This window comes from Amorphotheca resinae (assembly GCF_003019875.1).
Source record: "Amorphotheca resinae ATCC 22711 unplaced genomic scaffold M430scaffold_10, whole genome shotgun sequence".
Taxonomy (NCBI): Eukaryota; Fungi; Ascomycota; class Leotiomycetes; order Helotiales; family Amorphothecaceae; genus Amorphotheca; species Amorphotheca resinae.
The window spans coordinates 288730-303758 of NW_020194480.1; the positions used below are offsets into that span (position 1 = coordinate 288730).

At 54.1% G+C, this 15029-nt stretch overlaps 6 protein-coding genes across 6 annotated transcripts; 3 read left to right on the top strand and 3 right to left on the bottom strand.

Moving 5' to 3' along the window:
- Nucleotide 1: 1 nt before the first annotated feature.
- Nucleotides 2–1791, bottom strand: M430DRAFT_144408 (hypothetical protein). The gene is made up of 4 exons (XM_024862887.1): nt 1398–1791; nt 1249–1348; nt 958–1193; nt 2–901 (listed from the first exon to the last, which is right to left on the bottom strand). The coding sequence occupies exons 1-4, from the start codon at nt 1562–1564 to the stop codon at nt 160–162; spliced, it is 1245 nt and encodes a 414-aa protein (XP_024718276.1). The 5' UTR covers nt 1565–1791; the 3' UTR covers nt 2–159.
- Nucleotides 1792–2618: 827 nt separating this feature from the next.
- Nucleotides 2619–4427, bottom strand: M430DRAFT_125706 (hypothetical protein). Its single transcript, XM_024861960.1, has 4 exons — nt 3921–4427; nt 3759–3867; nt 3372–3711; nt 2619–3327 (listed from the first exon to the last, which is right to left on the bottom strand). The coding sequence occupies exons 1-4, from the start codon at nt 4274–4276 to the stop codon at nt 2789–2791; spliced, it is 1344 nt and encodes a 447-aa protein (XP_024718277.1). The 5' UTR covers nt 4277–4427; the 3' UTR covers nt 2619–2788.
- Nucleotides 4428–5593: 1166 nt separating this feature from the next.
- On the top strand, nt 5594–7000 carry M430DRAFT_106941 (hypothetical protein; the record flags this gene model as incomplete). The annotated part of the gene is made up of 3 exons (XM_024861116.1): nt 5594–6038; nt 6086–6276; nt 6329–7000. The coding sequence occupies 3 exons, from the start codon at nt 5594–5596 to the stop codon at nt 6998–7000; spliced, it is 1308 nt and encodes a 435-aa protein (XP_024718278.1).
- A 393-nt stretch (nt 7001–7393) lies between these two features.
- On the bottom strand, nt 7394–10046 carry M430DRAFT_36460 (hypothetical protein). Its single transcript, XM_024866932.1, has 4 exons — nt 9862–10046; nt 9592–9767; nt 9434–9532; nt 7394–9347 (listed from the first exon to the last, which is right to left on the bottom strand). Exons 1-4 carry the CDS (start codon nt 10027–10029, stop codon nt 7664–7666), a joined length of 2127 nt encoding a protein of 708 aa, XP_024718279.1. The 5' UTR covers nt 10030–10046; the 3' UTR covers nt 7394–7663.
- A 1272-nt stretch (nt 10047–11318) lies between these two features.
- Nucleotides 11319–12711, top strand: M430DRAFT_60552 (hypothetical protein; the record flags this gene model as incomplete). The annotated part of the gene is made up of 4 exons (XM_024868861.1): nt 11319–11536; nt 11741–12044; nt 12108–12317; nt 12373–12711. 4 exons carry the CDS (start codon nt 11319–11321, stop codon nt 12709–12711), a joined length of 1071 nt encoding a protein of 356 aa, XP_024718280.1.
- Nucleotides 12712–13544: 833 nt separating this feature from the next.
- On the top strand, nt 13545–14882 carry M430DRAFT_107073 (hypothetical protein; the record flags this gene model as incomplete). The annotated part of the gene is made up of 4 exons (XM_024861132.1): nt 13545–13577; nt 13647–13915; nt 14027–14528; nt 14577–14882. 4 exons carry the CDS (start codon nt 13545–13547, stop codon nt 14880–14882), a joined length of 1110 nt encoding a protein of 369 aa, XP_024718281.1.
- Between the last annotated feature and the right edge of the window lie 147 nt (nt 14883–15029).

Consider the following 15029-nt stretch of genomic DNA (forward strand, 5'->3'; position numbering starts at 1 on the left):
GGCTTGTCACAAACTTGGTGAGTTGATCTAGAGATTACGACGTGGGAGTAAGGTAAATAGAAACGCGAGGTGTCAGGCTTTTGAACCTAATTTTAACCCAAGATACCTAGGTAGATAAGGTAAGATAGATAGAGAGGATGCGTCCCAGAAACGGGGCTTCTAATCCTCCGCTTTCCGTTTCCTAGATCTGTACACATCACCCGTCCTCTTGATCTCCTCCTCTGCATTCTTGCCCCTACCTTCCTTCTCCAGCTTCCTCACCAGCGGCAACACCTGCTTCCCGAACTCCTCGACTTCTTCCTCGTAGTGCAGGAAGGCCAGGAGGACAATATCGATACCCAGGGACTTGAGCAGCAGGATGCGGTCCGCGACCTGCTCTTTCGTGCCGATCAGCTTCGTCTTGAAGCCGTCGTTGTACTGCACGAGATCTTCGAACTTGCTGTCCGCCCACATGCCGGTCTTGTTGCCCGTCGAGGAGCCCGCTTGCTTGACGGCGTTGCTGAATGCTGCTACCGCGTCCGCGTCCGCTTTGCCTTGGATTTCCTGTAGTACTTGGATCGCTTCGGCTTCGGTCTCCCGCACGATGGCGAACCCGTTGACAGCGAAGCGGATCTCGTGCTCGCGGCCGAGCTTGCGCGCGCGCTCGCGCACGTCGGCGATCTGCTCCTGGAACCCCTCGAGCGTGTTGCCGTTCATGAAGTAGTAGTCCGAGACGTGGGCGCCGTTCTCGCGGGCGTCGATGGAGTTGCCGCCCTGGAAGATCAGCGGGTGCGGGCGGCCGGGGAGGTTGAGCGGCTTGGGAGATAGCGGGTAGTCGTGGAATTGGTAGAAGTCGCCGCGGTAGGTGAACTTGTCGCTAGTCCAGATGCCTTTGATGCATTCGATGAATTCGCGGCTTCGTCTGGGGGCGCGTCAGTGCTTGGTCTGCGGGGTTGTGGGGAGGGGGGAGATGCGAACCGGTAACGCTCGGCGTGTTCGAGCCACCATTGACCAATGCTTGTGAACTCTGCTTTGAACCATCCTGATACTACGTTGATTGAGATACGACCATTTGTGTAGTGGTCGATACTGGCGACCTGCTTAGCTGCAACTGCGGGGTTCCACGGCCCAGGTAGGATCGCGGCGATGACATTGAGTTTCTTGGTGTTGTGGAGGAGAGCTTGTGAGAAGGATACCGACTCGTGTTGGTTTTCCTGCGTATCTATGGATTAGGGCGCATCCTGTAGAGCTGACATGGGAGGCACTCACCGCGCCATACCCCGCCATGAACCGAATCTGCGTCAAGGCAAACTCAAAGCCAACATTCTCGGCCGTCTGCGCATATCTCACGTTGGACTCGTAATCCCAGCTATTGGCATGTCAGGAAAGGATTGAAGGGGAGGGACTAGGTATTGTACTGGGTTCTCTGAGGGATCTTGGAAATCACCAGCCCTCCCGAGACATTGGGCACCCAGTATGCGAACTTGACGCGGTCTGGGTCATCATTGATATCTGGAGCTGCAACGAAGTGGTGACCATTGGTAGCTGCGTGGTTGCCATTCGAAGCAACAGCTGCAGGCGCCATAGTGAACGAGGAAGCCCAGCAAGCTTCAATGAAGATTGAAGATTGAGGATTGAAGTTCAGAGAAGCTGGGAAAGAGGAAGTAGGGAGTTGAAGAAGAAGAAGAGCAGTCAGGACACAGAAAAAGAAGAGGTAGCTGCAGCCACAGTACGTCGAATACTCATGGACTGAGTACAATGTGGCATACAGCAAGACGATCGTCAGGCCGGCGAGGGATAGCGGAAATGTAGTCCCTGTACTGAAAAGCACATCACCGCCAGACGCCTCCCCTCCAGCGCCAAGCAGCGACGAGGCTGCGCGGGGACTGCCCCGCTACCGTGACGGCATCTGACTAGATCGGCCTTCCGCGGTTGTGCGGGTTGTGTAGATTGTATGGCGCCAAACCTTTAAGCACTATCTGCCTTGTATATATCTGTATCGAACCACCTGAGTGGACACCGACCTGGTTGTACATCCAATAACCGTGCGGCCTTTAATCTCTGTCCTGGTTACCTTAGCCTCCGACTACCTTACTACAGGACGGAATACACCATCGTGCACGGAGTCCACTTACCAGTATATCTCCCTGTGGATAAAAGCGACTTTGCTTTAGTAGTCGTGTTAAGGTCAACAGGAACCGGATTCAGGGGTAACTCGGTATTAAGCGAAAATACAGCCTTCTGATTAGCCAGAGGTCACGAATTGTCACGTGAAAAGAATAATTACATTGCTTCTCAGTCTAAAATTGCTGTATTTTACAATTCACATGCAATAACATTACGATAATCATGTCCCATTAAACGTATATACGTACATTAGTTGCCGACCCCTCCAACGTGAGCGTTGCTCGACGATGGTGCAATATCAACTCGGGATGAGCAATGGCAAGGGGTGCGAGACATTGCCTTAAGGATTAATGCCCCGGGGTTAGTTGCACCCCTCACTATACTATATGCACACTAGCTCCCGTGACATCTCTAACCGTATCACGTCTAGCCCCCTGATCTCGCGAGACAACGGGCAAACCTTCAACCTTCAATGCCGAGTGTCTACACCCGGCACAGCAAAGACTCGATAGCTATGAAAAGGCAAACTCTATGTGCCGCTTTGGATATCTGGTCTATGGTCTAGAGGTCTCGAATCGACGTTACAATTTCCACCCCGAGGAGAGCCCTCTCCGGTAGGTCTCCTCTCTTCATGCTTTCAGCATTCTGTCCTCCTCATGCCCGCTGGCCAGGCAATCTACATCTAATTCGTCAAGGGGACCACGATCCTAGGCCCATTGACAGATCCATCTCTCAGTCGGTCAAGCGCAGCGTTGATCCCCTCCAACCCACCAGCCGCAACCTCAATCTCAGGCGTGGTAAGCAATCTGTGCTCTAGCAGCTTCTCGAGCCAGATCATCAAACCCTCTCCTACTTGGGGTGCTTCATGGAAGGCCTTGATGGGGACCGAGTGATAGACAACGCCGTTGGTAGGTTCCTTTGGCAAGCCAGTCAGTCCGATGAGATGCGCCCTCCTCCCAGCTTCTCCATCACTGTTCTCCATTGCACGAGCTAAAAGCTTCGCGCTGTCCCTCCCGTGTGTATCAAGTGCAAACCGCAGTTTTCCCTTCGTGATACCCTTGACGATAGATACAGCGCGTTCAGTGTCTATTCGATCGACAAGCAGATCTGCGCCGTGCTTTAACATGCGCGCACCACTTCTCGCGACGTCAATGATAGCAATGACTTTGAGTCCAGCGTATTTTGCCAGCTGCACCGCACAACAACCAGTTGCCGAAGATCCTGCTCAATCAGTAAGGCCCCCAAAAGACTGGGAATCTTCTTACCTCCCCATATGGCTATCCAATCCCCCGGCCGCGGCCTCTCGTCTTCTCTGATTCCGTCAAAGCATTCTGCTCTGATGTCCTGGGGTAAAGCCTCCCTCGGCTTTGACCACAATGCATGAAGCAGATTCGGGCCACGGGGGTGGCCACTTGGGCTCACGAAGTCCATTCCCGCGCAGATTCCAAGTCCCAGTGCAGCTGCTACAAATGCCACGCCCAAGGGAGCCGCCTCTGTGGCTGTGATGCTGGGCGGGAGTCTACAAGCGTTGAAGTCTGATACAACAGAGTACTGTTGATATGCAGCCTTCCTTGAATCTCGATAATCAGTTGAGATGGCGATGACCTTGGTATGGTTAGCCTCGATACATCCCCAAGTTCTGGAATACTCACAGTGTCACCGACCCGGAAACGCGACTTTGCCTTGGGGGCCTTCACTACCTTCCCAGCGAGATCCCGCCCGCTGATGCATGGCAATGCTGGCAGCCCGAATCCAAAGTCTCTGAAGATCCGATATCAGCTAGAGTGTCCATGGCCTTCTGCGTCTTTGCTTACGGTGCTTTCCAATCAATTGGGTTCAACCCAACCACCTGAACTGCAACCAACATTTCCCTATCGGTTCGCAATTCTGGTACTGGCTGCTGCCTCGTATGTGTATATCTCTGTTTTGGGGCGTGCAAGAGGAGGACATCTTGATGCGAGACGTTGAAGTCCTCAACCTCTGCAGTCTCCCTCTCCTCGAAAATGTCTATCTTTTGTCGCTTTGGAACCGGAATTTCTTCAGCTTGGGTTTCTGGCTCTGGCCAAGGGTGGATGAATTTAGAGCGCAGCTCGACATCTGGAGGGGTCTTCGGTGGTGTCAATGATTCCTCGATGGATTGAGATTTGTAGATATGATGGAGTTCAACCATTTTTTTGACTTTTGAGGGTACGAGTACCCAGATAAGACAAGATCGGAATTTGTGAGATGTGTTCCTGGTTTGCAAATGGTCTGGTATCTGGTATTAGGCTTGTACTGCTTCGGTCATAATCCGCATTACTATGCTGGGGGTTCCAAAATGCAACAAAAGTGTATTTTCTGAAGTTTCGTGCAACCCCTCACATTTCCCAGATTCGAGTCTCATGTCTATATGCATCCCACTCTTCCTCGTGGATGGATGGATTTGAAAAAACGGCACGAAGAATTGCGTGATGGCGACTAACGAGGGTGTTGGCAAGCTTCGCATGTCAATCCTACAGCCAGAGTGTTCGGCAACCGCATAAATATCCCGTATATAATCGACCGTGTAATTATCAAAGGCTCTTGACCCGATTTAATCCAAGACAATGAGTTATCGTCGCCCCTCCGACCCCCGCCCCTCATGACCCCTCTCCTCTCGTCCCCTGTGGGAATCGGATGAGGGGCGTCAGGGGGGGGTTAGATAGAGTCAGGTACCTTGGATATATTGCTCTATTGCTCTTACATGCCAAACCATCGATCCATTGGCTCCTTTAGTACGGAAGTACTGGCAATGCAACGAGCCACTACTTTTGTCCGGGAATTGTTCAATTGAGCTTAATGCCGGCCATGGACCCCGCGTTGTCTCATAGCACAGGAACCCCTATCCATCAGCATGTGCATGAACTGCGTGGGTTTACTACTGTCTCGAGGAAGCAACGTCAATCAGTGTTATTGAGCTCTTTCTGCCGAGGATTACATCACACAATCAAGTGTCAAAACAGTCTGAAGACATGGAAGTTGAGTTGAACGAGGCTGTCTGTCTTGACTTCATCCAGCCTTGCACTGGATGGCTTAGTCATCCTCCAACCTTCCCTTCAACTCCCCTTCTCTCTTCTCTTCTCACCTCCTCTCAACATCCTCTCTACTCTCTCGTAACTTTGTACCTGCAACGACTGATCGGATGAAGACCCGCAGTCCACTGCATTATCACGATGTTGGACGCCCAGCGCCCCCCCACATGTTCTCACATTCTCCGTTGACGTGATCAAGGATCGTCGTCCCGCAAGTGCGGCTTCCGCGTCGCCATGTACGTATCACGCAATCTTCTATAGCAACCAGTATCTCGTTGCACCATATGCGCGTGAGGGGCATCTAGATTCTGCTCTCTCGCGTATACGGATATCAGAGTGAGTATATATTGTTTCCCTCGTCGTTGTCGCCATTCCCACTTCATCTCTATTTCTCCTTTCTTTCAAGTTCTATACCCCCCTCTCCCTCCCCCGAAACCATGGCTTCAACTCCAGCCCTTACCAATGTGGTGCCAAATGCCGCCACAGACCCGGCAATCTACGACAGCCATCACCAGAAGTTCACCAGCGAGGGCCTCCCTACCTCAACTGAGGGCTGGCTCGAGCGAGCTCGTCAGGTTTCCGAGATCCTCGCTGCCGATGCTACAGCCCGCGATATCGAGAACAAGTCTCCCAGAGCCGAGGTCGCCCTGCTGAAGAGTGCGGGGCTGCTCAAGGTACTGGGCCCCAAGGCCTATGGAGGAGGTGGTCAGACGTGGGACGTCGCGTACAAGGTCATCAGGGAGGTGGCTAAGGGGGATGGTAGTATTGGTATGCTGCTGGGATATCATCTGCTTTGGTCTACAACCGCCAATCTGGTGGGCAACAATGAGCAGAAGGACAGGTTCCAGAAGCTGATTATCGAGAATAACTACTTTGTTGGAGGTACGTGCTGTCGGCCCACTTGGAGGGTAGGGACTGATCAAGGCTAGGCGCTGTCAATGTCCGTGATAATGACACCAAGATCACGGACCACGGAGACTATCTAACCTTTGACGGCTTCAAGAACTTCAACACTGGGGGTGTGGTGTCCGACTTGACCGTCCTGGAAGGAGTATATTCGGGAACCGAGAACCACATCTTCGCCCTCGTTCCCACTGTCCAAGAAGGGATCCAATTCGCGGTAAGTCATCCACCCGAGCAGGATCCATGTATCAAAAACTAACCCATCCAAGCACAACTGGAACAACGTCGGACTCCGCCTTACAGAATCCGGCAGTGTCAAGATCAGCGAGGTGAAGGTCCCCTGGGCCGACGCTCTGGGCTGGGATCCCAAGACGCGCTCCCCCGACCCCGCCATCCTCAGCATCCCCTACGGCAGCCTCATCCTCCCCACGATCCAACTCGTCTTCTCCAACTTCTACCTCGGCATCGCCCTCGGCGCGCTCGCCTTCGCCTCCAAATACACGACGACGACGACGCGCGCCTGGCCCTTCGGCGGCGACAACAAGAACGCCGCCACGGAAGAATTCTACATCCTCGAACGCTACGGCAACTTCTTCGCGCACCTCCGCGCCGCCGAGGCGCTGGCCGACCGCGTCGGCCAGGAGCTCGCCAACGTGTACGCCAAGCACAGCGAGACGCGCAGCGTGACGGCGCGCGAGCGCGGCGACCTCGCCGAGTGGGTCGCCAGCGTCAAGGTGGTGACCACGGACACGGCGCTGCGCGTCACGGCGGGCGTGTTCGAAGTCACCGGCAGCCGGGCCACGTCGCGGAAGGTCGGCCTGGATCGGTTCTGGCGGGATGTGCGCACGCACACTCTACACGACCCTGTGGCGTACAAGAACAAGGAGCTCGGCGAGTATTTACTATTGAACAAGATCCCGGAACCTTCTTGGTATACATGAGCGTAGCGTGAGCGAGCGGGAGTGTGTTTTGGGAGTGGGGGTTAGGGGGTTGGATTTCTGAGCTCTTGGTCTTTTTCTTTTGTAATGGATGGATGGATGAGGAATGCATGATGAAGGGAGTGATGATAACGTTACCATTGAGATCAGACTACTAGGATAGGATGGGTAAAAATATTCATACCTTACCTTACCTTAATCCATCTCTCCAACTTGTTCCTGACCTGATAATCTATAAATCCCGCTATGTGTTGGTTCATTGGTTAAGCATTCTAGTGTATGAGGACGGATGAGGATGAGGATGGATGTGGATGAGGATAAGGTAAGGTAAGGGACTTAGGAGGGGTTGGGTTGGTAAAAGGAAAGGCAAGAAAGGGGTCCTGTTTATGATGTGATGTGATATAATGCAATTTTTCATTTTCATTCCTATTTTCCCTATTCTATTTCCCTCGCTATGCTTGCCGTCGCTGCTGCATAAAGGAAGCACGGTAATCCATGGATAGAATAGAATAGAATAGAATGCAGCCCCCTTCCCCCCTTCCCCCTCTCCTCCCCCCCCACCCCAAAACGCCATCCACGATGCAATGCAGATGCAGAATCCACGCTCCTCCCATCATCATATCAATCACATCATGAACCTCTCTTACCACGTCTCCTGCAGATACTCTACCACGTCTCCTGCAGATACTGACCCCTCTTCTCCATCAAGTTGAACGTCTCCTCGACTTTCTGTCTACTCTCCCAAGGTCCGCCATGCTCCTCCATGACATCCAAGAAAGCCTCGCGGACCTGCTGCGGCATCTTGCCCGAGCTACCGCAGACGATGATCAGGGCGTTCTGGGCGAGCAGGGCGTGCACGCGGGGGCCCTCGCGCCGGATTAGGTCCTGCACGTAGATCTTCTGGCGCTGGTCCCGCGAGAAGGCCGTGAAGACCTGGAGCCGCAGAGACGGGATCGCCCATTCGTCCCGGAAGAAGTAGTCGGCGTTGGCGTTGCGGTTGCCGAAGAAGAGGATGGCGTCGTGCACCGTGTGGTTCTCCTCGAAGGCGTCGGCGGCGCGTTGCCAGATTAGGGAGCGGCAGGGCGCGACGCCGGTCCCTGGCCCGACCATGATTACGGGGTAGTTGGAGTTCAGTTTGAGAGCTCGGTCGAAGGCGGCGTTTGAGGACATCTTTACTTTCAGAAGGGTTTCTCCGTGCAGACTGGCGATGTAGCGAGAGCAGAGCCCTTGGCGGATCTTCTTGAGGACGGTTTTGTATTTGACAATGGCGATCAGGAGTTGGAACTTGATAAGTTCATTCCCATCGTGATAGAGCCGCTGGGTTCCGCCGCTGCAGATACTGAATTCTCGACCGCGGATGACGGGGAAGAGCGCGAGGGCCCAGCTCCACGGTAGCTTGACGCTGGGGAAATCCTGGAGGACTTCGAGGATGGAACGACGTGGTCGTGTGGCATAGTCGTAGAACTCGTCGGTGAAGACGGGGTTGGCGAACTCAAGCAGGCGCTCCTTGTGCATGGGATCATCCGTGTGGTGAGCAATCATCTGGAAGAAACTCCGCTTTGGGATTGCGGTGAAGTCGAGGTTATGAATTAAGAGCTGGCGTAGGGTGGAGTTCTTCAGGGGGACGAGGCCCCGCGGCAGCGACACGAAGTTCTCGGCATTATAGAAATCCGGTGGTCGCGCTTTGAATGACAGTGGGACATCGGCGATGTCGTTCCACCCTTGGAGATCGATCAGGGTTTGAACATCCTCGGGGAAGTTCTTGGGGAAGATGGTCACCGTGTCGCCTGGATTGTACAAATTCTGATCGTTCGTCAGGAACGTGAGGAGTCGAACATCTTGCCAGTGAGTGTCTGGAGTAACCCGCTCGTTTTTAATGAGCAGCGTTTCTATGCCGTTCTCGAGAGGGAGCATATCGGAAGGTGGTAATCTCGAATCACGAATGGACTCGTAACCCTCTGCGCTCTCCTTCAACTGCGGGCCGATAGCCGTCTCATGCTCAAAGGGAAAAGGCCATTTGGTCTTCATGTTGGGCTCTGTCTCTGGCTGTGGGGAGATGTCCGAAGTCGAGGTTCCGTTGAGGTTGCGCGGAGGATCCTGTGGTTGTGTAGACGTTGGACGCTCCGTGGCATTAGACGCTGTCGAGGAGAGGCTGGTGAGTGATGTCACAGGAGCTTGCTGGATAGATGCTGCTGTAGGAATATCTGACGGGTCTCTCAAGAGCTCGAGAGTGTATTTGGGGGGGAGCAGGACATCTGGTGGAATTGGAGTTAGGCCTTCAGGCAGCGGGTAAGAAGAGAGAAGGTGTGTTCGGAGATCGGCAGACCAGGACAAGAAGGTCCCATCAATACTAGACGTTGTCAGTTCACACAAACTCGGTGCTTTTGAAGGTTTCCTTTTCTTCTGATAGAAGGGAATTGTTGTTGTAGGACTAACCCCTCTGAATGCTGTTCGTCAGCCTCGCCGCGAGGGTAGACTTCCTTGGCGCCTAATTGCTCGAGGCGCTTATGGAGTTTACGTGCCGCCCAGTTGAATCTGAATTCGATGTCAGTGAGTATCCAGGTCAAGCTTCTCCCCTACCACGGCGGACATACTTTGGATACGAACTGTCCCCCAGGCCGAAGGTGGTGAAGCTCACGTGATCCAGACATCCGGGAGGCAAACGCTTTCGCAGGAGGCTCCTCCAAAAGAGTCTTGCATTTTTCGGAAACTCGCCTTGGCCCGTGGTTGAGACGGCAAAGAGAACAATGGTGTAGTCCAATAAGGCGTTCTGTCAGGGGCAAGAATAAGCAGCTGAGTTTGTGACATGGATAGAGACATGAACATGGGACCAGGAGAAGAGCAGACGGAGAGCAGGGCCATACAATATTTACTTGGTCCATCTCACAGACAACCGTCTGGAAATGGATTCTCTCGGCGACGCGGCCCAGTTCCTCAGCAACATCCTGACTGTTGCCCGTCTCAGAGCCATAGAGGATGAGAGCCGTTCTGTCATGGCGTTGGCCGGCGACATTCTCGATGCTCTCTGTCATGATGGGTTATGGGATGTACATATATACATATACATATACATATATAGGTAGGTATATATATATAATATAGAAATATGTAAATATAAAAGTATATATATAGAACCGTCAACAGACTGAGGTGTGAGGCTCAAGTCGAATTCGCGAATATTCTTGTGCAGATCACGGGATGCAGCACGGGGACGGGATCCGCACGGGACTCAGATCACGTTATTAGCCCAGCCTTGTGTGCAGTCGCAGCATGACTCAGCAATGTTTACATGATTCTTTCCCCCCCTTTCCCGGGCAGCAGCAGAAGGCGCCAGAATCAGAAGGGGCGCCAGTCCGAGAGAGGCAGTAGTGGGAAGTGGCGAGTGGCGGCCTTTCATCGGCATTTACGGTGGGTCCCGTGCCCAGGACAACGCGCGGGACGGTTGGCCAATGGGAGAACGAGGAGTGGCTTTGGCGTGTTGGGCTGGTGGATGCGGCTCTGTAGGGCACAGGCAGAGAGAGGCAAAGGGCAAAAGGGGGGGATGGGATATATGTATGTACCGTATGTAGCTGTCAAGAGAACCCGACGCAAGACGCAAGTAAGGTACTTTGTGGAATTGTCAGATGGGCAAACACTCGTGCCATCATGCCATGCAAGGCTCTTCACAGACTGTTGCAGGAGGTGTGCAGAGTTGCGCAGAGCGGGACAGGGCAAACACGAACTTCCCCACGTACCTGGTAGTGGTAGACATGTGTCTGTTTTCTCTCTCTGATGTAGGTACCTTACATAATCTGCTATCAGAAACATCGCGAGGCAAGAGAGTCCTAAACATACATATAAAACACACATATATTATATATACCTTACCTTACATTACTCATATAGACACATATATCAATAAATGACTTCCATTGGCAGGAACACATTATCATTATCATTATCATTCTTTCCCCCCCCCGAATATCCCCAATCAGGCCAAGCGTTTCCCCCTCGCTTACCCTTCCTCTTCCAGCCCTAGCGCCACCAAGGTGCGGCTCCCGTGGGAATTTGATAGAGATCAAATTTCGCGACTCCGCCCCTTCTTCCCCTTCCTCTCTTCGACTTCACATCAACACAAGATCCGCTCAAGTTCATCCAGCACCCCGCATCCCACAACCCCCATTACCTCCCCCCTCCAGTCTTCTAGGGCCCTTAGCTACCCTTCACCAACTCCCCCACTTGTTCAAGAGTTCATCAACTCTCAGCGAACGTCGACAACCTCCAGCCTCACTCAAGTTCCACCTTCAGTCAAACCACCCACACCCCAACAGCGAAAATCATCATGTCTACCACCGTGGAGAAAGTTTCTGACGCCGTCAACGACGTTACTGCCGCTCTTGGCAACACAACCATCTCCGACAAGCCGGCCGACACCGAAAAGGCTGCGCAGAATGACGCAGTCCTGGCCAGCGCTGCCGAGGGACGGAGACTCTACATCGGAAACCTCGCGTACGCGACGACCGAGGGGGAGTTGCAAACTTTCTTCAAGGGATACCTCATGTAAGAAGAACCCCTCGCCTGTTCGATCTATGTGCCAGCACCTGCTCGAGGGCTTCTCGACGATCCCAGTCGCCGGATGCCCTGTGGCAACTCCTGAGAAGGAGTCGGCCCATTCCCTTTATAGCATCCTGTATCCATCCAACATCATCGGTGAACCTATCAATACACATCTATTGGCATCGTTGCTGACATTTCTGCTCCTAGCGAATCCACCTCCATCCCCAAGAACCCACGCACCGACCGCCCTGTCGGCTACGCGTTCGTCGATCTCTCAACCCCAAGCGAGGCTGAGCGTGCCATCGCTGAGCTCTCTGGAAAGGAGATCCTCGATCGCAAGGTCTCCGTCCAGCTTGCTCGCAAGCCGGAGGCGAGCGCAGAGAAGGGTGAAGGTGCTGCGAGTGGAGGAGAGGGACAATCTGGAGGTGAGGGTGGTCGCCGCAGACAATCTGGACGAGGCCGTGGCCGTGGACGTGGCCGCGGAGGTCGTGGCCCTCGCCCAGGACGTCCTGTAAGTCTTGGAGATTCCCTGGTCGATCCTGTCTTGTGCGAATGCTAACTTTGCCCCCTTCAGGCCAAGGGAGAGGAAGGTGCTGAAGGTACTACCGCCACCGGCGAGGTCCTTCCTTTGACCGACACCACCAACCAACCCGCCGCTACCGAGACCAAGGAAGGCAAGCCCGCTCGCGAGCCCCGTCGTGAGCGTGGCCCACCAGCCGACGGCATTCCCTCCAAGACCAAGGTCATGGTTGCCAACCTTCCTTACGATCTCTCCGAGGAGAAGGTATGTTATCTAGTTTCCGTACCCATGGGCTCTTGCTAATCACCCCCTCTTGTAGCTCAAGGAACTCTTCGCTGCCTACGAGCCATCCTCTGCCAAGATCGCCCTTCGCCCCATTCCCCGCTTCATGGTGAAGAAGCTCCAAGCCCGCAACGAGCCCCGCAAGGGTCGTGGCTTCGGCTTCGTCACCCTCGCCTCTGAGGAGCTGCAACAGAAGGCTGTTGCTGAGATGAACGGGAAGGAAATCGAGGGTCGTGAGATCGCCGTCAAGGTCGCCATCGACAGCCCAGACAAGACTGATGATGCCGATGCCAATGCTAATGCTAATGCCAATGCTTCTGCCGAGGCTGCTCCTGAGCCTACCAACGGCACTACCGAGACTACTGCTGCTGCTTAAGCAGTAGTTGTTGTATTATTGCATGATGGAGGTGTTGCAATGAGCTGGCAATGACTGATGCAATTTTTGCTTTGGAACATTGTGTCGGCGCTTTGCGGCGCACTTCGGATATTTGGGATGGAAGGCGGATTTTGCTCCTTTGATCTTTCAATGGACTGGCCAACTTCTGATGATTTTCTTTTTAGGTGGAACAAAAGGGTGACCACGTGTGGTGGAATTGTGCTGGCGTCTAGCGGAAAAAGTGTGCTCTGAAAATGGCTCATTTCTTCTCTCGACAACTGAACTCTCCTGCCCACGCGCAGGGCTCATATAGTTCTCGATGACTCTTTTTGACAGTGTCTCTATTACCATTTCTTTAGCATTCTCAGGACTGTACACTAGATTTCTCTCTTGATGTGCTCTCTCTGGGAAGGGAAGGAAATGGAAAAGTTATTCATCGGTGATACCATTCATTGATAGTAAATGGCAACTATAATAATCTCTCTCAACGAAGTGTTTTTGATCTGCTCGTGTGACTTTCTCTTCTGTTGCCCCGTGAAAAGGCTCAAAATAGAAAATCGATAGCCTTACAGCCGCGGCTCCCGCTCATTGGTCCGCGCGATCGTCGCCTGAGACCGCCAACTTCAAACCCCCTTTCTGCCCGCCAATTTCCCCACCAGCGCGCGACGTCTGGATAAATACAGATGATCCTCTTCTAACTTCTGACTTCTTGTTCTTGTCACTCTCCCAGCCCTCCCCTTGCGCATCGACATCCTCATTCCGCATCCCAGACACCCGGACATTGTCTGCCTCGCCAGTCCTCCACGGACAACTGCAGGATGGCCACCAAAGCCATGTGGGAGGTCGACCCCGAGACGCGATCAAAGGTATTGTCATCGCCCCCCCAGCTATCTGCGGATGAGGATGTCCCATTGCTGACAGGTTTGCCCACCCAGCTTCTGGAGATCCAACAGACAAACGGGAACGATCGGTGCTGCGACTGCGGAGCGCCGTCTCCACAATGGGCGTCGCCCAAGTTTGGCATCTTCATCTGTCTGAACTGCGCGGGCGTCCACCGGGGGCTCGGGGTGCATATCAGTTTCGTGCGGAGTATCACTATGGATGCGTTCAAGGCCCAGGAGATCGAGCGGATGCGGCTGGGTGGGAACAAGCCCTGGCGGGACTTCTTTGATGCGGCGGAGGCGAATGCGATGGCGGGTATCAGGTCAGTTCTTTCTCCTGGGGGGAATGAATGTGCGGGGGAAGATAGTGGGATTGAGTCCTACAAGGCCGTTTTATAATTCGATGTGTGCTGATTGAAAGTGTGGATTCACAGCTGGGACGATGCTACGATCGCAGAGCGCTACTCGGGAGAGATAGGAGAGGAATGGAAAGATAGGCTGACCGCAAAGGTCGAAGGCAAAGAATACGTCCCCTCTGAAAAACCAGCAGCCATCTCGGTCAACGTCGGCAGCGCAGCAACCGCTGCCGGCCCCAACAGGGTCGGAACCCCCTTAAGCGCACGCGCGCGAACCGATAGCCCAAGTAGGACCGGGCCAGGAGGGAAAGTGAAGGTAGACGATAAGTACTTTGCCGGGCTAGGCGCCGCAAATGCCAGCCGGCCGGATGATCTGCCTCCCAACCAAGGAGGAAAGTATTCTGGCTTTGGAAGCACTCCCATCGAGCCGGCGCAGGATAATCACCGACTGCCGGGTTTCGACGACCTACAGAAGGATCCCGTGGCCGCGTTGACGAAGGGCTTTGGCTGGTTCGCGTCTACAGTAGGAAAGACGGCCAAGACCGTCAGCGAAGGCTACATCCAACCCACCGCTCACAAGGTGCGTCCCTTCCCTCCCCCTCCAAACGCAGCTCTGACGCCAGCACAGTTAGCAGAGACGGACCTCGCAGCGCACGCGCGGATCGCCGCGGCGCAGGTGGCGCGAGGAGCACAGACAGGCGCGCGCAGCGCAGCGGACAACTTCAACCGCTTCGTGGAAGGCAGCGGCGGGTCCTCGCACGGCGGCCGGTCCGCGCCCCTCGACGAGAGCAAGAAGGACTTCTGGGATCGGTTCGCCGAGGCGGGCAGCCAGCGGCCCAGCGCCATCGGCACATCGGCCGTCAAGAAGACGGGCGGTGCGCCGTCCAGCGCGACCGTCGTCGGCAAGGACGAGGATAACTGGGATAAATGGTAAATCAAATTCCAGAAACTATGCGTTGGCGTTATGTAATCAGAGAAAGGAGGAGGAGGAGGAGGATATCAGGAATGGCTCTCCCCTATCCCATCCATCTATCTCCCCACTCTCTCTTGTCTCCCTCCCTCGCTCGCTCTTCTCCACACC

Coding starts and splice junctions, on each gene's coding strand:
- M430DRAFT_144408 (XM_024862887.1), bottom strand. CDS start 1,564: ATGGCGCCTGCAGCTGTTGCTTCGAATGGCAACCACGCAGCTACCAAT. Junction 1,349..1,397: donor AAGATCCCTCAGAGAACCCA/GTACAATACCTA, acceptor ACATGCCAATAG/CTGGGATTACGAGTCCAACG. Junction 1,194..1,248: donor TCATGGCGGGGTATGGCGCG/GTGAGTGCCTCC, acceptor ATAGATACGCAG/GAAAACCAACACGAGTCGGT.
- M430DRAFT_125706 (XM_024861960.1), bottom strand. CDS start 4,276: ATGGTTGAACTCCATCATATCTACAAATCTCAATCCATCGAGGAATCA. Junction 3,712..3,758: donor GTTTCCGGGTCGGTGACACT/GTGAGTATTCCA, acceptor AACCATACCAAG/GTCATCGCCATCTCAACTGA. Junction 3,328..3,371: donor TTGGATAGCCATATGGGGAG/GTAAGAAGATTC, acceptor CTGATTGAGCAG/GATCTTCGGCAACTGGTTGT.
- M430DRAFT_36460 (XM_024866932.1), bottom strand. CDS start 10,029: ATGACAGAGAGCATCGAGAATGTCGCCGGCCAACGCCATGACAGAACG. Junction 9,768..9,861: donor AGATGGACCAAGTAAATATT/GTATGGCCCTGC, acceptor TGCCCCTGACAG/AACGCCTTATTGGACTACAC. Junction 9,348..9,433: donor GACGAACAGCATTCAGAGGG/GTTAGTCCTACA, acceptor GACAACGTCTAG/TATTGATGGGACCTTCTTGT.